Source organism: Ursus arctos, unplaced genomic scaffold (assembly GCF_023065955.2).
Source record: "Ursus arctos isolate Adak ecotype North America unplaced genomic scaffold, UrsArc2.0 scaffold_34, whole genome shotgun sequence".
Taxonomy (NCBI): domain Eukaryota; kingdom Metazoa; phylum Chordata; class Mammalia; order Carnivora; family Ursidae; genus Ursus; species Ursus arctos.
Window position 1 is genome coordinate 11,860,576 of NW_026623030.1, and position 23,186 is coordinate 11,883,761.

General features: G+C 50.2%; 1 protein-coding gene and 1 long non-coding RNA gene across 2 annotated transcripts; one reads left to right on the top strand and one right to left on the bottom strand.

Annotated features, from left to right (window-relative positions):
• Window positions 1-634: 634 nt before the first annotated feature.
• On the bottom strand, window positions 635-15,520 carry PES1 (pescadillo ribosomal biogenesis factor 1). The gene is made up of 15 exons (XM_048221492.2): window positions 15,412-15,520; window positions 12,330-12,409; window positions 11,410-11,563; window positions 10,057-10,166; window positions 7,405-7,576; window positions 7,225-7,314; window positions 4,544-4,660; window positions 4,351-4,425; window positions 4,080-4,167; window positions 3,812-3,941; window positions 3,317-3,442; window positions 3,019-3,203; window positions 2,385-2,557; window positions 2,076-2,237; window positions 635-1,140 (listed from the first exon to the last, which is right to left on the bottom strand). Exons 1-15 carry the CDS (start codon window positions 15,433-15,435, stop codon window positions 1,057-1,059), a joined length of 1,770 nt encoding a protein of 589 aa, XP_048077449.1. The 5' UTR covers window positions 15,436-15,520; the 3' UTR covers window positions 635-1,056.
• A 256-nt stretch (window positions 15,521-15,776) lies between these two features.
• Window positions 15,777-19,052, top strand: LOC130542453 (uncharacterized). Its single transcript, XR_008957015.1, has 2 exons — window positions 15,777-15,849; window positions 17,125-19,052. It is a non-coding gene; the product is annotated as an uncharacterized LOC130542453 (long non-coding RNA).
• The last annotated feature ends 4,134 nt before the right edge of the window (window positions 19,053-23,186 follow it).

Genomic DNA, 23,186 nt, shown 5'->3' on the forward strand with positions numbered 1-23,186 from the left:
ACTCCGCTACCCTGGTCCCTGCTCCTGAGAGCCCTCAGCCCCCTGGGGGCTATTCAGAAATTCCCTGCCTGATCTGGGAGGAGCTGAGTGACCACCCTGAGCCCTGGTGTCCGGCCCTGGCTCTGCTGTGAGACACTGGCTGTCTGGGCAAAAGCAAGTCTCTCCATGCCGCAGCAAGGGCACTGTCAGGGACAGGTGGGAAGCTGCAAGGAGGGCCCAACAAGGGTCACAAGCCAGACTGCATGCAACGCCCACACTGGGAGTTACTGGGAGGTTCTGCCCATGAGCCTACAAGGTAAAGCTAGGTACCCGCAACTCAAGCCCCACAGATCCTTCAGGTGCTGGCTTCCATGTTCTGGGCTCACTCCAGCAGCAAGTTATGACAATCACAGTTGGTATGTACAGAGTACCTTACTTACTAGACACCTGACACTACTGAGCCTGCATAACGTTATCACTGAAACCCCCTCCCCCAACCCCCAGAAAGGCTCCAGAATTTCTACCCCTAATTTACACAGGAGGAAGCAACATTCAGAGAGGAAAAATACCTGGGCTGGAATGTGAACCAAGGGCAAACTCCACTTCACTAGGTGGCCCTTCTCCAACCCCACGAAGGCTCAGGAACATAGAATTCAACTGGTTCTGAAACTCCAGCTGTTTTTTAACAAACGCTTCCCCACCCTCACCCCATCACAGCAGCAGGAGAATCACAGGTCCAACCATGGGGGGAGGGGTGCGCTGCAGAAAGCCAGGGAAAACGGAAGCAGCCGGTGAGGAGCTGGTCAGGTCCCTACCCCCCACGTCCTGGCTCCTGGGAGCATCAAGTTGGGCTGGGCACAAAGGCCTCTCCACTGCCCAGCCACCAGCAGGGAGCTCCATCCAACAGAGGCTGGGGCTCCAGCCAGAGAGCGTGAGAGGAAGCCAGGGCAGGCAGGGGGAGGAAAGGGATGAAAACAGAAGAGACTCTGGTCTGCCACCAAGCCTGGGTCCTCCGGCCTGCCTGTGCCAAGTCCAGCTGCCGGGAGCGGGCCTCGCCCATCAAGAGGCTGCCGCCACTCAGACTGGCCTGGCCTTCTTGGCTTTCTTCTGAGACCTCACAGCCTCATCGTGGGCTTTCCGCTTCTCTGCCAGTTTGTTGGCCTGTGAGGAGGAAGGGGGGGGATCAAGCTGTGATTATGGGGTACTTCTCCTCCTACTCAAGGTTGTCCCTTAAAAGCAGAGCTTCCAGGAAAGCTAACTAGGCAAATTACCAGGAGGAAAAACAACTATCTGAACAACCTCAGGCAATACAACAGACTTTTACCTTTGCTTTTAGGGCTCTATTTATTTAATGGGCCCATAACAAGTTAGGAGGATTCCAGGCTCCCAGAGTTGGAAGCAAATGCCCCATTTACCTTCCTCCTTGGGAAAGCTGAGTGCCAGTCAAACCTTCACCGGGCTGCTGGGGAGGGTTCCTCCCCTGGGGCCCATTTGGCAATATCAAACAAAACATACATAAGCCTTTCGACCTGGCAATTCGTGCCTGTGAATGTACCCTGCAGAGACTTCAGAGGGAGGCAGGCATGTGTTCAAGGGTGTTTTCTAAGAATGCCTCAAAATGAAAAACAATCTAATCCTATCTAGAAAACAGGTCACTTTTATGAGGTCATAGCAAGAAATTCACCCTATGGTTAAATGAAAAACAGAGTTCTGGTGTGCAAAAAAATTCAAAAAAAAAAAAATTTTTTTTTTTTTTACAATGAGCATCTGTGGCTTTGTGAACAAGACGAAACAAAATAGAAACCTAACCCAAACCTCCCACAGTCCCTCCTGCTTTATGCACATCTGTTAAGTGGTCATTTGTGAAAGCAGGCCCTGAGTCTGCTGGGACACCTCTGTCCCCAGACGCCAGTAAACTCAGAAACAGCTGGGCCCCAGGGACTGGGCCAGGCCAGGCCAGATGGGCAACCTCAGAAAAAGGCCCAGAGAAAAGGCCCAGAGTCCACGCAGAGGAGAGCCAGATGGCCCCCAAGTTCACCTGTGCAGCCACATCCGGTGGCCACACCTGGCGTCTCAGGCAGGTGGCAGGGACTCACCTCTCGGATTTTGCGTCTCTTGCCGAACATGATCTTGTTGTAAAGGTACTTCTCCCGCTTCTTCATCATCATGATGGCCAGGCGCTTGGCTTCATTTTCCTCCTCCTGGGCCAGCCTCTGCTTGTCCTCCAGCTTCACGGTGCCTTCCATCACTCTGGGCTTCTGGGGACACAGGGCAGACACTTGTGGATGAACGGTCCCTCACCCCCACCAGTCCCCTGGCTCTTGCCCTTCTGGGCCGGGGCTAGCACCAAAGACGGCCAGTGGGGCTGCTTCCCCGGCTGCGCCCTCCCGCCGGCTGCCCAGTACCTTCGCCTCCGTCCTCTGCTCCTCCAGGGCTGCGAGCCGGGCCTCTTCTTCCTTCTCTGAGCCAGCCTCTGCATCTTCCTCCTCCTCCTCTTCATTTTCTCCCCCTTCATCACCATCACCATCACCATCATCGTCTTCCTCCTCATCCTCCTCTTCAGATTCATCCACATTTCCTATAAAAGGCCAATGACTTCTGAAAACCCTGCGAGCCTCTCCTTGCAGGGCAAGAGCTGGGCCCAGGCACCACGCTCTTCAGCCATGAAGACACTCCAAAGACGGTGCAGGGCTGTCCCAGTTGTGGCTCCCTCTAGCACCTCTCCCCACAGCCCCAGCTGCCTTCAGAGGAAACTCCAGGCCCCCAATCCTGAGCTCTGCCACCTCCTACGTAAATACCCATGACAACTTCCTCCTGCTTGGTTACTCTGAACTTCAAGTAACAGCTGACTGTAGGACACACATGTTCCCTTCTCCTAAGCCTGACTCCAAAGGTTGGTTTAAAGGGCTCTGTGCCCCTGCTGTCCCATTCTCAGGAGCTTGCCACGTTTGTAGCCAAGGAGGGACACAAAGAGGTGAGGCCAAAGAGGCCAAAGCTAGCCTGGAGGAACCCATCTGCCCCATTGCCCGGCCCACTCACCTGGGTGCTCTCCCCGCTGCAGGGCCAACAGCTTCAGCTTCTCGGGAGGGATGTAATCTCCTTCCTTCTCCGACACGAAGGGCGAGAGGTGTGGAGGCAGCTGCACTCCGGGGAAGTAGTCTGCCACGGGGAGGAGGAGCCGGGCGTTCACACAGTCAAACACCCACTGGGGCTGCACATAGTACCTGGAGGCAGACGGGTCACGGAAGCAGCCTGAAGCCCCTCTGCATCTGGGGCTAGAGACAGACCTCCACCCCCAGAAAGCCAAACGGGGAAGACGAGAGCCCTGGGGACCTACCTGCCGATAACAGGTGTCTGCTGCCCAGGCCGGTCCACGATCTGGTGGGTGATGCAGGAGTCTGTGACATCATACGTGGCCCCAATGCACAGGGACCTGTCCCAGGACACATCCCCCCCAAAGCTCCTACAGGCACAGGGGGAGACCACAAGAGTATTCAGCATCAAGCGTCTGCCCGGGGACCCGGTGGCCCACAAGCTCACCCTCCTGGGACAGGCCTGTCCCCTCCCCTACCCCAGGATCTCCCCCGTCATGGGGCCGACACCTCCAGGGCTGGCCCAGCGGAGGCCTGCCCCAAGCTGGTGAGAAGGTGGTGCCAGCTGCCCCGTGCCGAGTGCCTCCGGCGCGCTCAGGCTGAACGCGCTCCTCACCCACTCTGGTCAATCTGCAGTGTAGCCCTGCAGGGTGGGTGCTGCCACCGTAGATGCTACTGTGGGGCATCCAGGGCGGGACCCAGCCCAGAGCGGGGCAGAGCCGGGGCCGTCAGCCTCCCACCTGATGACGAAGGCCAGGGCCTCGCGGGGCACCTCACGGTTCAGGAAGAACTTTAGGCCCTCAAAAAGTTTCTTGTGCTTTTCCTGTGCCTCCAGCTCCTTCCTGCGGTCCTCCTCCTGCGCAGTCGTCTCCTGCCACGATAGAGGCTGTGGCACCATCGGGCCTGCCCACACCCGCACTAGAGGGCAGAGGGTGGAGATGGTCCCCAGCTGCCATCCGGACCCCTCAGTCCCAACGCGCCCCCACCACCCTGGCACACGATCCTCACCCCCATCAGCAGGAAACTCATCCACCTCAGCCTCCTCCTCCAAAGGCACCACCATGCGGGCCAGACTGGCCCCCAGGGCCGCCAGCTTCTACAGGAAAGAAACAGGGCTGCTGCTTGCGGTGGGAGGTCTTGTCTGGGGGCATGGTCAGGGTGGGGAAGGGGGAGCAGTGACAGTTCTGGGAAATCAGTGGGCTTGGGTACCAAGGGCAAGCCCCGAGCCCACCACCCTTCTGCGGGGATGCAGGGCTAGTCCTCTGGAAACTTCTCTCACCTCCATGGAGCTCTCGGAGTCCAATGCATAGGTGTCCTCACTGGCCTTCGCCTCTGTATGGGCCTGACCCTCCAGCTAGGAGGCAGGGGGAAGGTCAGAGGGAGAGGATGCCAGAGCCCCGGCCTCCATGTGGGGAGAGCAGGGCTATGGCCCTTGAACACTGAGAAGAACCTGGGCTGGGCTGGGGTCCTACCTTGGGCGGGTAGTGCAGGTTGAGCGACTGGTAGAGGCGGAAGTTGACGAAGCCCAGCAGAGTGGTATAGAACTCGGTAAAGGTGGCCATGACCCTGTAGTCCACATCTGTCGGGTGCTGGGGGGCACAGGGGACCCGTTGGCAGTGTGGGTGCAGGTAGAGGGGAAAGACAGCACTGACAACCCCCCCAGGAGGGGATTCCAGCCTGCCCAAGGCTCCTCCATGGCGGCCCTGCCTTCAGACCTCTGCCCGAGAAGGGGCTGTGTGGCATGTCCACCACAAGCACTTTGGGGGAGGCTCTGGACAGGGTTCCCCAAGGTTGGGGGCATCCTGAGGCCATTGCCAGATCTCCAAGCCATAAAGAGGAAGAGGAAAGGGACTGGCTGGAGCTCCCCTGTTCCTGCCCCAGCTCCCCACTCATCCTGCAAGTCCCAGCTCAAACCAGACTTCAGTCACAAAGGCGGCCTTCAAAGGCCAGTCTGGTCAGAGCTCACCCTTCTCCACACGTCATCCCACAATCTTCCTTTAAATGTCTTCTCTGGGGCTTGCCTGCTAGCCTCCCCGTGCCTAGCCCCATCTCCAGCCCAGCTGGGAGAGGCAGCCCTGCAGCCGTCTGTCGGCCTGGGTGGATGGAACTCGGCACCCACACACCTTGGCAGGAGCCTTGGGATGGACACTCAATTCAGCGACCCAGTCCCAGGCCCAAGCCAGAGACAAACGCTCAACTTGAGGACCCAGAACAGGACAGAACAGCTGCGTGGCTCAGCCCCAGGAAGCTCTGGCGATATGGCAGGAGAAAAGCTGCCTGCTTGAGGCAAAAGCACACGGCTACCCTCAAAAGCTGCCAACCAAGCAAGCAGGGGACAGGACGGGGCTCATCTCTGCCCCTGAGGAGTTGACAAAGCAAAACAGGGGAAGAATCTGAGAGCCAGACAAAGTCTCGACTCTTGAGCAGCACCATCCCCCACAACCAGGGAGGCTAGCCCAGCCCTGCTGACCCCCCAGGACCTGGGTGGCAGAATATCTTAAACAATGTCAAAATTGGTAGTGATCACAACGTCCCTTTTATGCCAGGCGTGCCGATGACCTTGAGCTGTTTCTCTATTCTGCCATTAGGCAGTGTGAGAGTGCAGGGACCACGAGGTACTCCACCTGTGCGTGCCCCTCCTCACACCTCCGTCCTTCCAAGAGCATCTGCTAGCATGGGAGAAGCATCTGAGAACGAACTCCGTAACTCCCATTTTCTGCAGCACAGTGCCGAGCAGGGCCCCATCACCCCCCGGCCCAGCCCACCCTACTACTTGCCTAGGTTCTACTTCGAGGAGCCCAGCACTAGCTGCTCAGGGGAGGAAGGCACATGAGGGCCTCAGTAATGACCCAGGACCGGTCCCCCATCCTCCTGCTGAGAGGAAGTAGTGGCAGTGAGCTGGCCAGAGAGGAAGGAGGAATGGGCGGCCTGTTCCCTTCCCCCAGGGCCAGCTGTGTGGAGGCTAGCCTCCACAGGGCCCTATTCACCACTGGGAGGACATACAAAGACCAGTCTGAGCAGCATGGGGGTGGGACATCAGAGAGAAGGAAAAAGAGGGAGGGCTAGAGACGAAGGGGGCATGGCAAGAAGACAGGAAGGAAGGAGGAGGAGAGGAGGGACGGAACGGGGAAGAGGGAAGGGCCACAGGCTCTGGCACACGTGCCAGCCCCAGAGAGTGGGAAGAGGGGACTGCTGGGGGCCAAGTCGCCTCTCACCCACGGACTGCAGCTTGCCCCCAAACATGTCCGCTAAGGTCAGAGTGGATTCTGGCCTTGGACCCCTGCCAGCCCAAAGTAAAGGGGAGGGGCCCAGATCCCCAGCTCACCCCGCAGCACCTGATAACCTGGTCAGCAAACAGACTGTCCAGCCAGGCTGGTGCATCTGCTGCTCGAGGCACAGGCAGGAGACCGGGCCACATGCAGATCCACAGGACAAGTCAGGCAGGAGAAGAGCCTGGCCGAGACCATATGGGGAACTAGAGGCTAATACTGCCCCAGGAGGAGGCAAAACCAGGGTTTCTCTCTGTGAATCCCTGCCAAAAATACCCAGTCTAAACCCAGATAAATAGGAAGTTGTGCCATGTCCTAATGGCTTCTCATGTACTCACCATCCCCCACCTCACCAAGTCCCCCAGTCGTGGGTGGGAGTCAGGGGAAGCTGAGGACTTAAGCATAGCAGCTTAGCCAAGGCCTGCCTGGCAGCCACGAGCGGCAGAGGGACGATGACTCCACGGCTCTGAAGGTAGGGCTGGGCTCGGCTACTGTCCGAGCTTTGGCAGCTGCTGACTGTTCACTCAGCAATCCCGAAGGGCCAAGCACCAGGCACTTGGAAAGCTTTCTTTCCTTAAATCCTCAGAATAAGACTTAGAAAGTGGAAGTACATCGTTCATTAACTGAGACACAGAGGGATGCAGGAACATGTCCAAGGTCACCCAGCTGGGGAGGACTGCACAAAGGCTGGCTCCAGCTCTATGACACCGTGCGATACACTCCTCACCCCACATCCTACCCTGGCCGCACTCGGGAACCCAGAACGTGCTGGACTATGCAGGACAACAAAACCCCCCTCTGCCCAAGTCCTTATGTCTGTCTAGGAGCCACAGCAGGAGCAACGGCCCAGCACAAGCCCCCGCCTTCACCACGGGTATACTCACGTCATGGGAGAAGGCATAGGGTGTGATCCACACGATGGGCTGCCCCAGCACCTCGGCCTGGTAGTAAATGCCTTTGATGGACAGGAAGACCTGGGGGGACGGGACAGTAGGGTGAAAAGCACTGGGAGGCAGGGCAGGGAGCAGAGTGGTGTCCCCTCCCGCAGGCAGCCCTGGGCTTACCTTGCGCAGGGCGCGGGCAGCAATGACGTAGTGCAGGAACTCCACAGACAGCCGGCGGCACAGCTGAATGGTCTGCACATGGCACTTGCCAGTCCGCGGGAAGGTGGAGAAGAGGAAGCACATAGAGAGGGCATCATCTAGGTCCCGTAGAGCGTCTATGAATGTGGGGTACCTGCATGGCCAGGGGGGCAGTGCTCACAGGCTTGGTCAGCCTGGGCTCCAAGAGGGGCCCTGGACTCCTTGTCCACTTTGTCACCCACCCCAGAGGCCCCATTCCCAAGTAGGCCTTGCCACTCCCACCTCCTAACCACAGAGTTGGGCAATGCCCAGGGACCTGGCAGTGCCAGCTTCCCCACCGCCTTGGAGGAAGCACGGAATGAGGACATGCCCACTTAGCCTGAGGATCAGAGAAATTCCAATTGGGTCCTGAAGACAGCCACTGCCCACCAAGGACTCAGCCTGGACCCACTTCTATTTGTGGTCAAAGAGGGTAGACTGAGTCAGTGGCTCTCTAACTCTTTTCCAAGGTGGGAATTGCAGTTCAAAGCAACTATATCCGGATGTCTAAAACTGAAAGCAGAAAAATGCACTGCTGCCCTAGTGGGTCAAGGCAGAGGATGGGGGCCTGCCAGCGCTCGGCAGCACTGATGGCCGGACCACAGGTCACCAGACTGAGTTATGTCTCGTCCCTCATCACCCAGCCCTCTGTCTAGTTTGCACAACCAATTGGACTCAAATGGTAAAAATGTTGGGATTTTTTCAGTCCTGGGCCAGGAAAAGCCAGAGCAAGAAAGCGCCTCCAGGAATCCTGTGACAAATTAGGACGCTTCCAAGAAATGAGCCATCCTTGGCAGGATTCACTACTGCGTGGCTGCCCTACTGAGGGATGGGGGCCTGGGGCATGGAGAGGACACTGGAGCATGTGTAATGACACCCAGATTCCAGTCCCAGTTGTGACCCAGCATGGATCACTGGGCCTCACCCAACCCTGGTGATTTCATTTGGAAAATGACATTGTTGGACAGACTGTTGGTTTAAAATTGGGCTCCTGTAGCTCCCTGGAAACGCCTGGGGACGAGTGGACAGACAGGGCCTCAGGCCTCCCTTCCCTAGCCGGAGTGGCTGTCAGCGCCTCTGGCACCCAAACTGCCTTCCAGGAAGCTTTCTTCTGCTGGCAGTGTTCTACTGCTTCAAAAAGGGACTCTGAAAGCCACGAGACCAGAGATGGCCAGGGTCCTTCCAGCCCGAGATGCCATCACTCCCTGCAGTGCGCCAGGAGGGGCATCTGGTTTTCTGGTGCGCAGGTGGAAACCTCAACCGGCCCCCTCTGGTGCCTCCAAGTTTCCTCCCTCTACACCTCACGCACAAACCCACGCCGGGCCGGGACCTTTGTAGAAAAAGCACGAACTATTTCTGAGCCACCTGGTTTTCTGTAAGGGATGGCTAAGGAGATGGGGGTGACAGAGATTTGGAACACCATAACCACACTGCCACCTGGTGTGGGCATGAATCCAGACACAGGGCTTTTTCCTAGTGTAAGTTGTGCATTTGCTCCACACGACAGCTGTGTGTCGCAGGCGGGACAGGAGCTATCGTCTCTCTCTGAGAGGAAGACGTGCTCAGAGCAGGAACTGTTCTCAGGCCACCCCGCCTGCAGGCTGCAGAGCTGTGGTGAGAACACATGTCGGGCTCCCAGGCCAGAGCTCTCTCCATGCTAGCCCATGGCTGGCCTGACTCAGTGATGCCCAGTCCATCCAGCCCGGAGCAAGTGTTTCCAGGCCGTCGGACCCTAAGGGAAGATGGACATTCATTAGCGCGGGGTTTCTGAATCTTACTACCACTGACAATTTGGGCCAGGCTGTTCTGTGTGGCGGGGACTATCCCATGCACTGTAGAGTGTTCAGCAGCTTCCCTGGTCTTTACCCATTAAACACCAGTAGGACTCCTTCCCCTGCCCCACATCCAAGTCATGAGAACTCCAAGTGTCTCTAGACATTGCCTAATTGTCTCCTGGGGGCCAAAACTGCTACTGGTTAAGAACCACTGACTTAGCCAATGGATGAGTGGGACTACTGAGAAGGCTGGGCAAGAACACTTTAGATCAGAGGCACCCAGGGGCGCCTAGGTGGCTTAGTCGGTAAGCGTCCGCCTTTGGCTCAGGTCATGATCCCAGGGTCCTAGGATCAAGCTCTGCATCAGGCTCTCTGCTCAGCGGGGAGCCTGCTTCTCCCTCTCCCTCTACTGCTTCCCCTGCTTGTGCTCTCCGACGAATAAACAAAATCTTAAAAAAAAAAAAAAAGATCAGAGGCACCCAGCCACATCTGCCACGTCTGCCCCAGGTGCCTGGGTGCAATCCCAGAACTCTGGCTCTCAATCACCACAGGGCCTTTGCATCTGCTGTTTCCTCTGCTTGGACCATATTTCCCTTGGCTGGCTCAAATGTCTGCCCCCAGACACCTCCTCTGACAAACCTGTAGGTAACATATGTCCCCCAGGTACCTTCATGCAGTTAGCATCCCACATGGCACTTGCTGTGACTTGCAATCATTCTAGCCATTTGCTTTTTTTGGTCTGCTTCCTCCAAAAGGATGCCAGCAACTTGAGCAGGGTCCTGGTCTTGGTCCCAGTGCTAGGACTGAGTCCCCAACTCACCGCTCCTTTACAATGTGGTCAAGTTTGTAGTTGGGCTTGTTGTCCTTCAGACGCTCCACAGTGTTCCACTCACTCTTCCCATAGGCCTTCCGGAGCTTCCGGACAAACACCTGGGAGAGAGGAAGAGATCACTGATGCTGGGGCCAAGGGCTCCTGGAGACCACTCTTCCACCAAAGAGGGATACATGGGGCGGGAGGACTCTCAAGGCCTCCTGAGACTGACCACAGCTGTCTGATTGTGCCATCTGATCCCCTCAGCCTGGGATGGATAAAGTGAACTCCAAAACACATCAAAACTGAACCACACGGATGAGCAGAGCCAGCCTGCTGCACCCCTGTGATGGATGACCAGAGATAACCACTCACATGTGCTGACTCCACACGTTTACATGAAAACATCATGTTTTCAGCCCTATTTTCCAACTGAGGCCAAGTGACTTGCCAGCAAGGCAGCTCAGGACCAGGAAAGCTGGCCTTCACTCTGAGCACCAGTCTGTGTGGGCGTGAAACAAGCTATGGGTCCATACGTGGGGCTAGGTGACACAGGAAAATGCAGCTGAGGCTAGGCATGGGCCCAGAAGGCCCTCCAAACCAACTGATGTCTTCCCTATAAGTACTTTCGGTCCAGCCTGCCCTTGGTGCTCTTTAGAGGCTCTAAGGCTGCCTCTGTTGAAGAGCCAAGATAGCCGTTTCCCACCACGGGCCCACTTCCAATGCAGTGAGTTTAGGTAGTTAAAAAAAACCCAGCAGCAAAATAGAGCCAGCCACCTACATCCCGGACTTGGAGAAGAGGGCCAGGAACAGGTGCTGGCCAGTCTCCTGTGGCCACCAGGTGGCGCCTCACCCCTCCCAGCCCAGGTCTCAGTCTGGCCCTGCTTCTCCGCAAAGGCTTCAGTAACAGCACTCTACTTTCGCTTATCAGCATTTGGTCCAATGAGGTTTCTATTTTCCCTGTGGTATTTAAGCATTTAATGGTTTCTATTTATGGAATGGAAAGCTTGGTCTCCTGGGAGCAATTCCAGAAAGAACTTGAAAAGGAGCAGTTTCTTCGGGCAGAGAAGAATACACCAAAGAGCCCCCGAGATAGTACCATCTTTGCATCTTTGCTTCAAAGGCAATAAATTTACTTTGCAAAAGAACCAGGGGAAAGGTACAACAGGTAAAGCATTAATCATTTGCCAGGTTCTGTGCAAATGACTTCCACACATGATCTCAGTTAATCCTCGAGACATTCCTCTGAGGTAGAATCACCTCACCCTTCTTGCTCAGAGAGGTTAAACGATCTGCCCAAGGTCACAGTTGGTGGGTCACAGAGCAGCGATGAACGTCCAGACCCTAGAGGTCCGGTCTCACCTTGTATTCCCGAAACTTGTTGACGATGGGTTCATGGAGGAGGAACTTGATGTCTTTAAGAAGGTAAAAAGTTCGGGCCGCTGTGGAGCCCTTGTTAACCTTCTTCTTATGTTTGGGTTCATGGGGGTAAATGCCCTTCAAGATGCACAGCCGCCTGGAAGATAAAGGCCACTCCTTCTGTCAGTAAACGTGCCCAGCACTGGCTACACCAGGCCTGCAAAATAGCAGTGAACAGAGAAAACAGGGGCCCTGCCCTTGGAGAATTCATGTCCCTGTGCAGGATCTGACAATCACAAGCCCCCGGAAATCACCTAATGTAGATTGTCACACGCACCAGAAAGCAAACAATCCGGATGCTGACAGGGGCCAGATGGCAGGTACCCCTTTTAGCAAGGAGAGTCAGAAAAGGCCTTCCTGAGAAACCGACATTTCAGCCATATAAAAGGTAGAGGGAAAAGCATCTTAGAAGGAGAAGCTATAAGGGTAGAAAATGCTGGGTGACCAAAAGTGGGCCACACAGCAGGGCCCACAGGCTATGGAAAACTATGGATTTGACTCTACAAGGAGCTGAGAACCCCTAGCTGCAGGATAAGGGGTCTCTTCTGCCAGAAGGGAGGGGATGGGTGACAAGGACCCAGCCAGAGAGCAGCAATGCACTGTTAACAGCGGGCCCATTCTGATGACCCAGAGTGGCATGACCCATTCTCCAGCTTCCCCACAGACCCACCCCTGACAAAGCAGAGCTCATTATAGCAAAGCCAGACAAGAAAGAGGAGGGCTATCAGAATTCTAGACAGTTTGTGGGAGCGCAGGTAAGACAGGGATGCGACTGAGTTTTCACCATCACTGAGTATGACTCATGGCCCAGGCACCCCCCCCACCCCCCGCAGTTCCCCTATTCCACTTCTGTCCAACCTCACCTGAAGTCAGCCAGGCTCAGCTGCAGCTTCTTCCGGGCTTTGTTTCGGGTGATGTAGTTGGTGGCAGAGCCTCGTTCATACTTGGGAAGAAAAAAACCAATTGACCATTAGCAGTGATTGCAGTGATGACATCAATTTCAGGGCATGCCTCATGCCAGAGGCAACGATCAGTGTGGACAAGTAGCCAAGAGGCTTCTGGGACATGAAATGCTATAGGGAGGGAGTCCACCCGCCTGAACAAGCTCTCCTGCACTGTCCTTGCAGTAACCAGTGTAATGGATACACACATCTGCAAGATCTGGGGACCACAAGGTTGCTTCGGATCAGCAATCCCAAGCACTTGGTAGTGACTCTAAGTACTGGCCATCATGATTAGTGATTTCCACACATTATTTCATTTAATCCTCACAACACTGTGGCATGGGTGCCATTAAAATTCCCATTTTACTGAGAATAAACAGGCTCAGTGAAATAACCTATCTAGGTCACATAGATTTTAAGGGCTGGCATTCAAACCTAGGTCTGAGTCCTGAGCCTCAGTCCCTAACCCCCTAAGACAGTTTTTTCAACTTTTTCATTATAACCAACCCTTACCATCAAAAGCCTTTTTAGACTGTTTCCCCCCTTAATTGTTCCCTCTCACAGCCCCATGAAATGTTAGTACTACGGACATACCAAAGATCTGTTATGTAATGCAGTCTTTTTTGTTTGTTTGTTTTAAAGATCTTGTTTATTTATTTTAGAGAGGAGAGAGCCAGAGAGAGCTCTCGAGGTGCAGAGGAAGAGACTCTCCAGCCTCGCTGAGGGCAGAGCCCGGATGACCCTGAGATCACAACCTGAGACGAAGTCAAGAGTCAGAAGCTTCATCAACAGAGCCACCCAGGTGCTCCTGTAATGTGGTCTTTTAAAGGGCCACAAATCATTGAAATATCTAAGACCCCTTCAACTAATTCTTGTTCCCTTGTGGGTGACATCCAGTTGACAATGCATGCTCTAAGCCAAAGCCTCTCCCCTCCACCATTCATCCATTCATTCATTCAACAGAAAATAAGAAGACCTCTACTATGTTCCACGTATTAAGCTAGATGCTATGAGGGCAACGAAGACAGAAGGCCTGGTTTCTACCTACCCCCAAGGAGCATACTGTCTGATGCAACCATGTGGATGTCTGTAGTGCCAAAATGCTGCCTCATGTTTGCATCTCTGCATCAATGGTAAAGAGTAGCAGTGCACTGTACCAACAATGTGTTTTCCAAACAAGATCATTCTCTGCAGTAAGGCAGCAGGGGACCTTGATGGCCAGGTCTAGCTCTAAAGAGATAAACCCCCTGAAGAGTATGTTTATGACCCCCCCCCCACCTTCTGATCACCCCGTCACAAAATACACTCTTCATTTATTCTTTCCTCCAGAAATTGTCTACTGGGGCTACAAAGATGAGCTTCAGACTGTCTCAGAAAGTTAGGTCTTCACTAAAAGTGTTATCCATTGCCTTACATTACACATACGTCTGTCATCATGCTTATCCTTTTAAACATCAAGTAGATAAATAGTTCTCAACTAGGGTCATTTTATTCCTTGGGTGTGCGTGGGATGGAGGGAAGGGAATTAGGCATTTTGGACTGTTGAGTACCAGTGGCACCTAGTGTGTAAAAAGTTAGGATGCTACTGAATACGCTATGATGCACAGGACAGCCCCCTCTACGATACAGCGTTATCTGCTTCGGCGCACCGGGGTGGCTCAGTCGGTTAAATGTCTGCCTTAGGCTTGGGTCGTGATCCCAGGGTCCTGGGATGGAGCCGTGAATCGGGCTCCTTGCTCAGCAGGGAACCTGCTTCTCCCTCTCTGCTGCCTGCCACGACCCCTGCTTGTGCTTTCTCTGTCCAAAAAAACCCCAAAAAACAAAAACAAAACAAAACACGTTATCTGGCTCAAAATGCTTGTGAAACCCAGTATTAAAAACTGTCGTGATTTGTTTACACAGCAGCATCTGTGCTGCAAGGGAAGATTTTCTATCTTATATCTTTGCAATTCCAAACAACTAGCACTTACTGGTTGTTCAATAGTATGTGGGTTAAACATAAACATGCAACAGAAACTTTTAATCTGAAGGAAACAGGAGGCAGCTATCTTCCTCACCTTCATCCCTTCCCCAGTCTTTTCATACCACCAAGATGATTGTCTATACAGCAACAAGAGATCCCTGAAAAACCCACCATGGTACTTCCCCTTTAGTTAAGGCCTACTGCACTTGGAATAAAATCAAAGCTCCTCCCAGTGGCTCCACAGGCCTTGCACATCTGGTCCCTATCTAACCTCAACCTCACCAAATGCCATTCTTCACTTGGTTTACTATACCTGTGCAATTTCTTGCACGCAGAAAGCCTTTGTTCCTAACGGTCTCGGCACTGAACTTCCCCTGCCAGCTTTGCTCGCTTAAGTACTTCCATGGCCCAGAACCCATCTGGGATCTTCTGATCTTTCAGATTTCAGCTTAAATGTTGAGTCAGAGAAACCTTCCAACACTAACTGAAGTAAGTATTCTTTTATATTCTCCATCCTTATCTTTCACATTATATTTAACAATCTGTGACCGTTTTTACTTGGTTGTTTAGTGTTTTTCCCCACTAGAAAGAGTTCGGGAAGGCAGGGACCACACTTGATTGTTTATGTTTCCCTCCCCAGTGTCCAAGGCAGGTTCAACCGAGAAGGGATAACAAGTTTTGGAGATGATAAACTTGACGTTATGGTAAACTTTACATAATGTTCATTACTGTTTCAGTAAACAGTTGTCTTTCGGCCCGGTCTGCATTTGGGGTGAGGCTTTCTTTGGCAACTCCCAACTTTCTTTTACAGCCCTACTCCAAAGTTCTTTCCTGGACTTCATCGGACGAGCACTGCCATCCTCGCCCAACCTCGGACCCCTTTTCATAGCTGTCTCTCATCCCGTTGATCCCAGCCGTTTCTGAACGCACGAGTGGCCACGGCCTAGAAAGGTGAGGTTCCCTGGCTCCCTCGCCCCCACCTCCCTCCCCGCCCCTCTCTCCCCAGCGCCACCCCGTCCGGGCTTCGGCCCCACTCACCTTCTTCTTCTCTAGGCCTCCCATAGCTCCACGCTGAAGGGTCTACGAGCGCCGCGCGGACGGACAGCGCCACTTCCTTCCGCACGTGCCCTGCCTAGGGCCCCGAGGCCCCCACGCCGCGGTTCTGAGCGGGCTGCCCGATGAGGTGCCTGAACAAGTCTACGAAAATATTCGGCTTTCCGCCTCGAAATTTACAACTGAACTTTCTGAAAAAAAAAAAAAACCATTGAGATCAGTCTTTAGAGTTCTTTCTATCTGTGGACGTATTACAAGCAGTTATAATGTTTAAAGAAACGCAGCTATTCAGGCGTTTCTATAACCATCCTGGTGACGATCGGCGAACTTTATGAGCCCCGTTGCATGTTGGGATGGAGGGTGGCGGAAGACTTAGCGACAGCGCAGTACCTTCTGGGATGCAGGCGACAGCCACACTCTGAGGTAAGTGACGGTCTGTGGTGTCACGGTAACGGTTGCGAGGCGCCCTCGGAACTAGGCTCCTCCGGAGGAAAAGCGGCCGCCAGGGGCGCTGAGTGAGGCTGGGCTGTGTTCCCCGCCGGGCGCTTGTGTCTTTCCCTTTGGCTCTTAGGGGGATGAAGTACATCAAAAACAGACTTTTTTCCTCAGAGAAAAGTACAGTGACCCGAGAGGCCCCTTATATGTTCTGAGCCTTAAAGATAAATTGAAAAATGACAAAGGCGAAGCAGAGGTATAGAACTTGTGGTATATTTTAAATGTACATTGAGGGGCGCCTGGGTGGCTCAGCCGTTAAGCGTCTGCCTTCGGCTCAGGTCATGATCCCAGGGTCCTGGGATTGAGCCCCGCATCGGGCTCCCTGCTCGGCGGGAAGCCTGCTTTTCCCTCTCCCACTCCCTTTGCTTGTGTTCCCTTTCTTGCTGTCTCTGTCAAATAAAATCTTAAAAAATAATAAGAAAAATGTACATTCAGAGCGTTTGAGCTTCATATATATATATATATATATATATATATATATATATATATGTATTACTTTCTGTTTTGTGTTGCTCAAAGGATAATTACAACGTTTATACAAATATTCACACCACCTTGGGATGGTGTGTGATATGGAGAACAAAGGCGAAAGAAATATAGGAAAAAAATTAAATTTCCTTATAATGTACAGCCCATTGACAAGTACTTAAGACAGACAGGGTGACTCCTCCAAGGAACTCAGCTGCCTCAACGATAATACTTTGCTAGAAGTGAAAGGCAACCTTTACTTCACATTAGCCCAACCTCCAGGATCTTGTAAATCTTCTTTAACATATGAAAACCTCTTTGGAAACTTCTTTTATCTCTACCCCCCCCCCAATATATATGTTAGTAATTGATGTACATCTGAAGGGTCTCATGACTAATATTCTACTAGACGGTAGTAAATGACCCCTCAATGTCCTGGAAACCTTGCTTCCAAATTCCTTAGGGACTTACGCTATCCCTAATCCCCTCCAACTTGAAAGTACATCATCAGCCACTCCTCAGGACCTCAATGCAGCTCCTTCTGCCCATGGGTCCTGTCCCTGTGCTTTAACAAAATCACGTTTTTTGCAAGGTAAAACATCTCAAGAATTCTTTCTTAACCATTCCCTCCAGACCCCAACAAATCACATCATTTTGGTGTCCCAGCATGCGCCCAATCTTCTCATCTGGACTCAGCCTTGGTGCAAATTTTCTCTTCTCTTCCTTTCATTTCAGGGGCTTTTCAAGGAGTACGGTCTTATTGGAACACTTTCATGTCTATTGCTCAGGCGGCGGTCTTCTGGCTCATGGCTGCTGTACGGGAAGTAAAAGGCCTGCCTTTTGGCTGGAAGTTAGTCCCCTGGCCAGAATGGTAATAAGACCCAGAAACTTGATGTCCTCTCTTCATTTCTGTCCTTATACAAAGTTGTCTTTTTGGGGGGACGGGGACATGGGAGAGCCACCTAAGTCACTAGGACAGCTGCCAGTCTTAAGACTCCTATGTGAGGTTTCCTCCTCATTGGTCTAATGTGGTCCCCTCCACAGCTCTGGTCATGCCACTTCTGGCCGTGAGACCTCCATTTGGAAGCTAGCCAAAACCAGTACCCGCCCAATTGAATTAAAACCCAACCCAGGATATTTCCTTTGGAAATGAGCTGTAAGGCTACATGCTTTAGAATGTCACTTAGATCATGATGGATTTCTACCTTAACTCTTTTCCATCAATGTCCCCTATCAACTACTTAAATTACAAAATTGGGTAATTTCCCCTTGTAAAGCTTTTCTAGTGTTTTCCGTGGGTTAAAAAGGGCGCATTCTTCATGGCAACGGAAGGCATGGGATGGCATCTCCGTCCATACACTGGCAGCCATTTGTAGTCTAGAATGCAGTGGGGAAGCAGGGGGATGCTGGCACCCCTCCTACAGGGCAGGGTGGTGATCATAGGGATTTCATTCGAGGGACACCTCGGGTCACTTTGACACCTGGAACTTCTGACATATCCTGCGTGGGAAGCCCCCCGGAGTCAGGATGGGGGGCAGATTTTCTTGGCAATGGACCTTCTCTTCTTCAGTTCCCAAGGACTCTCCCTTGGAATGCCTTTTAACCCACTGGAAATAATTCGGATTGCAAAATTTAGGAAAGGACTGGTCTGTAACACTGTATGGCCTCAGTATGGTCTATCAGTTAGATCTCTTCTGCGAGAAACAGGGGAAAGAGACGGAGGTATCATAGGTCCAAGCCTTCATGGCTCAAAATCAGGACCCGGACCTAAGGGCCTGTTGCAGAATGTGTTTGGCTTCAAACCAGACTGATAAACTCCCTCCTGACGTACTGAATGATAATTATCTAAATAGGCCTCCTCCTGATCAATCCAGGTTGCTGGAAGAAACACAGGCTATCCCTAACAAAGGGAATGCTGATCCTCTCTTACTCTTCCTCCTCCTGATAGATGTGGGAGCCTCTCCTTCATTCATTTTCCAGATTAATGGCTGTGATAATTGGAGCCGACTGTGGTTAGTCTACCTTGGGATGGGAACTTTAAGGAATATTTCCCCAGCAGCTGCTGAAATCTCCTTTTGTTTTGAGGAAGTTCCCTGTCTTCAGACGTGAACTGCATATTCCCCTTTGTTGGCAGAAAAAAACACGGTGTCTGTTCATCTGTCTGAGCTGACAAGCTGTAGAACCAGGAGTCCTCTTCTCTGCCCACACGTCACCTCTTCTGCCTCCCCCTCCTCCTGTTCCTGCACCACTTTGGGTGCCGCCTGCATAACTAGTTCCTATACCATCCTCAGTGCCTCTGCACCGCACCATTGGCTGCTCCTCCTCCCCTCACCATCAAGGAGCAAAGAGCACCCCCTTGGATTTAACATCACCCACTTCAAATTTCCCCACCGGTGCCCTGGGTAAAAATTAACAACGAGGAACAAATTGATTGACCTTTAAATGAAGCCAGGTGGAACACAATTCAGTATTTAAACTAATTTAAGTTTGTTGGTTTAATTAAGATAGGCACGTCTTTAAGTTATCAACATTAAATCTGAAACTTTTATTCTACCAAGGCTGACTGAAGGTCAGATAAGCTCGTATTTATCTCTGTTGGAATTTGTCAGCAAAAAATAACTTAAATGATGGTTAATTTTGTCTGTCTCAAAGTTTTCATGCGTAATTGTTAAGATAGCTTTCAAAGTCTGAAACTTTAAAGTTTTGCTTGGATGGTAAATTGGAATTGAATTCATTGGACATCTAAGTCTTTTCCAAATGAGATAAAATATTAAAACCTTGATTACTGAACGTACGTTTGTGATTTTGCCTTCTTATTGCAGAGAAACTAAGGATATCTGAGTCTCTTGTTAAACATGCTTTGTGTTTAATTGATTCATAAATCTGCCATCTAAAGAATTCTGGTATAACAGTTCACTGTTGGTTACTAATTAGTTTCCACTGGAGACTAAGATTTCTTAGATTTAAAATTCTGCTAAATATAATTAAGACTGGTGGAAATAGGAAAAGCAACACGTAAGAAAGGTACAAGGAATGGGAATACATTTTTATTGAAGGAAAAAGAAAGTAATTTAGTCCTAAAATGAGACTGGTTGTTTGAAAAGGCTTGAGACAGAATTCGAATGCAAAGGAAAGTTGTAGAAGGTTTGTGAAGGGAAATCTTTGGAAAGGAATTTTATATGTGGTCAGGACAAAGATTGAAATGAATGGATTTTAAAAGTACACAGGTATAGGGATGCCTGGGTGGCTCAGTCGGTTAAGTGTGTCTGCCTTGGGCTCTGGTCATGACCCCAGGATCCTGGCATTGAGCCCCGCATTGGGCTACCTTCTTGGTGGGGAGTCTGCTTCTCCCTCTCTGCCACTGCCCCTGCTCATGCTCTCTCTCTGATAAATAAGTAAAATCTTTTAAAAAAAAAAAAATACACTGGTATAAGACTGAAATTCTGCTTTGTCTCTGTTAAAAAGAGTTTTCTTGGATTCCTGGTCTACTCCTGATAAGCAAATGTAAACAAAGTTGTTTTTCTTTATCTGCCCAGAAAAACCAGTTTCTGTGCTTTATCAGGTCTGTAATCCTATTTAGGCATGTGCTTTCAAACTTTCTGAGGTTTTTAAACAAACATCCAACGAAGTCTCTGACTTGTTTATTTGGTATGTTATGTTCTGGTATAAGATCATCACTCAATATTCTGATTATAGAAATGTTATATGTCACAGAAATAACTGAATTTCCTTGTCAGCTACATCGTAATGAACTCTCAGAACTTTAACCATTTCCATTTTTGAGTCTTTTGTCATTTATAGTTATTGTTCTTATTCCCTTATAAAACGTGTTTCATCTTCAAGGAGATTCATTAAAAGGGCTTTTAGGACAAATACAGTTATTCGCTATCTTCAAGATCATAAAACTGAAATGGTTAAGAAATTCCGGAGCTAACTAAAGAGCTGCATTCAAACTGAACAAGAATTGGTAACATGGGACTAAATGAATTGAGGAACATGACTATAGTTTTTAACTCTTGTTTGAAACATTGCTGGTTCTCTAATGTTTGCTCTTCCAAACTTTCTCTTAAGATATCTAGGACTTACAGAAATATGTTTTCTTATAAGGGATAAAGTATTCATTTGTGTATATGAAGAGATATATATGTAAGAGATAAAGTGTTCGTATATATAAGGAATAAAGTATTCATTTGGGAACAGATTAAAACATTTAAGTTTCTACCTGAACCCTCTGAAATTCAAAAACTCTCAGTGAGTATTTTCTTTCCTGGCAATCATAGTTACTTGCATAAGTTCAATACAAGTCTGTTCTCCTTGTAACAGGACACCATTGGAAACACTGGTTATTTTACCAAGGCTTCGACTGGGATGTCATATTTGAGAGAGACGTGCATAGACTCAAATATTACCAGACAGCTTTAAGGAACTGAGGTTGACATTATGAAACATGGAGCCATAAAGCACCTTGGAAATGTTGCTTACACCTTGCTTATAGAATTCTCAGCAGCCTTACCAGATTAGTAAAGAACGTCACTTCCTGGCAGGTGCAAGAAATTCAGGGTATTTTAGGGCCCTCGAGAAGAGGAATTTGTCCAAATCTACAGGTATTGCAGGCATGTCTGATGACAAATATTTGGCTTGGCTTCTGGCCCAGGGAGGCTACTAAAAGTTCAGTCTAGATTCCTTTCGAAGAGTTCCAGCAAAGCAAATTTTGAAAGATCTATGTGGTCAATCACTATTCTTACTCAGCTTGTGTAAATAATTAGGCCAAGTTTGTTAAAATTGGACTTGTTTTTCAAACGAATTACTCTTGATTTGGCTATCTCTAGAAATAAGGGTAATTACAGAAAATTGTTTCAATAACACACCCTTGCAGTGTTAAATTCTAGTTCTAATTGTCTTTGAATGTTGTTTGCCTAAGCTAGACAACTTGAGGTAAACTTCAGGGAAATTGCCACAATAGCTCATGTATACAATCTTCTTGTTATTCTGTGGGGATGATAACAGGACCCCATGCGCATATGATTATTTGAACTGCTGGAAATTGGACTAGATTCCCCAACAATTGTGTAACTCAGCTGTCACCTTGACCATTCTGTGTGGCTGGGATGATAAAATCATTCCTTAAAAGCCAGAGTGTACCCCACTCTGCGGGATTAACTATGGACTTAGGGAAATAATGGAGGCTATCACCAGGAGTATGCTCACAAATCATTATTCTCCAGGCCACTGATTGGTTTGCTACTGACTGAACAAGGAAGCCCAAAACTAGACGGCTGGCTCCTAAGGCCTAAGGGGACCCAATAGCTTGCAGCTCTAACTTGTGGTCATGGCTTCCCGCAGGCTGGATAGGCCTCTTTACTCTGGGTTTTGCCTGGATGCACAGACACATTAAAACCATTACCAACCAGCCAAACTTGCAAAAAAAATTTTTTTTAAGATTTTATTTATTTATTTGACAGAGACCGCCAGCGAGAGAGGGAACACAAGCAGGGGGAGTGGGAGAGGAAGAAGCAGGCTCCCAGCAGAAGAGCCTGATGTGGGGCTCGATCCCAGAATGCTGGGATCATGCCCTGAGCTGAAGGCAGACGCTTAACGACTGCGCCACCCAGGCGCCCCTAAACTTGCAAATTTAAAACAATGGTGGACACATTCTGTATTTAATTGGTATGAACACCTAGCATCCTTCTTTAGGACTAGAGAATGTCATTTGGCACATGAAAGCTCTTAAAAAAGTACACGGTCAGAGCCCTAAATGATACTCAAAATAGCATTTACCTATTAAATACTGAAGTAACACAAACGCATAAAGCAGTTTTACAAACTAGAATGGCATTATATGTTTTAACTGTGCACAAGGTATAACTTGTGCTAGCATAAAAACAGAATGCCACCTATACTTCCAGATTACCCCCAAAATATTTCTGGGTTTCTGACATGAGTACTCAAATTGGCACTTTCATTTCAGTGTATTCCTTGATCCTTATGTATTTCAATGATCCTTATGTATGGATCTCCCTAAGTGGAAAGGATCATCCATGGGCTTGAAATTATAGCAGTAAAGAGGATAAAGTGTTCATATACGTAAGGAATAAAGTATTCATTTGTGAACACATTGAAACATTTAACTTTCTCTCTACCTGAACCCTCTGAAATTAAGAAAGTCACAATGAGTATTTTTTTTTTCTGGCCATCTTAGTTATTTGCATAAGTTCAATAAGAATCTGTTCTCCTTGTAACAGGACAAGGAGTCTTGCCCCTAGGTAGGGAAGCTGCAGGATCGTGGAGCCCAAAGCTCAAGAAAGAATTCTTGAGACTTTTTATGGTATGAAAAAGGTGATTTCGTTAAAGCACAGGGACGGGCCCCATGGGCAGGAAGAGCTGCATTATAAATGTGGGGAGTAACTGATCATACACGGTTTTCTATCCTATGGAGGGGAATGTGACCTTAGGGCTCCAGGAATTTGAGTCTATGGGTTTCTGGAGGCCTATTCTCAAGATGTGTTTATCTCGTAAATCATTAAGACAGTGACAAACTGATGGAGTTTCATGTTCTTCATGACTGTGACCTTTATCAGTTGACCATTGGCTTTTTCCTTCCTTTATTCTTGGTCAGTCATGAGTGCCTGAGAAATATTACAATATCCCATTTGATAAGGGAGCAAAGGCAAGCTGAGAGCAAAGCACGAGCTAACACCCTGCAACCTCCACCCCCTAGGTGGGATCTGTGTGACATTTCTTTTTCTTTAAGATTTTATTTATATGATAGAGCGTGCAGGCGCACAAGCGGGGGAGTG

Coding starts and splice junctions, on each gene's coding strand:
- PES1 (XM_048221492.2), bottom strand. CDS start 15,435: ATGGGAGGCCTAGAGAAGAAGAAG. Junction 3,443..3,811: donor GCCCTGGCCTTCGTCATCAG/GTGGGAGGCTGA, acceptor CTGTGCCTGTAG/GAGCTTTGGGGGGGATGTGT. Junction 2,238..2,384: donor AGCAGAGGACGGAGGCGAAG/GTACTGGGCAGC, acceptor CTGTGTCCCCAG/AAGCCCAGAGTGATGGAAGG.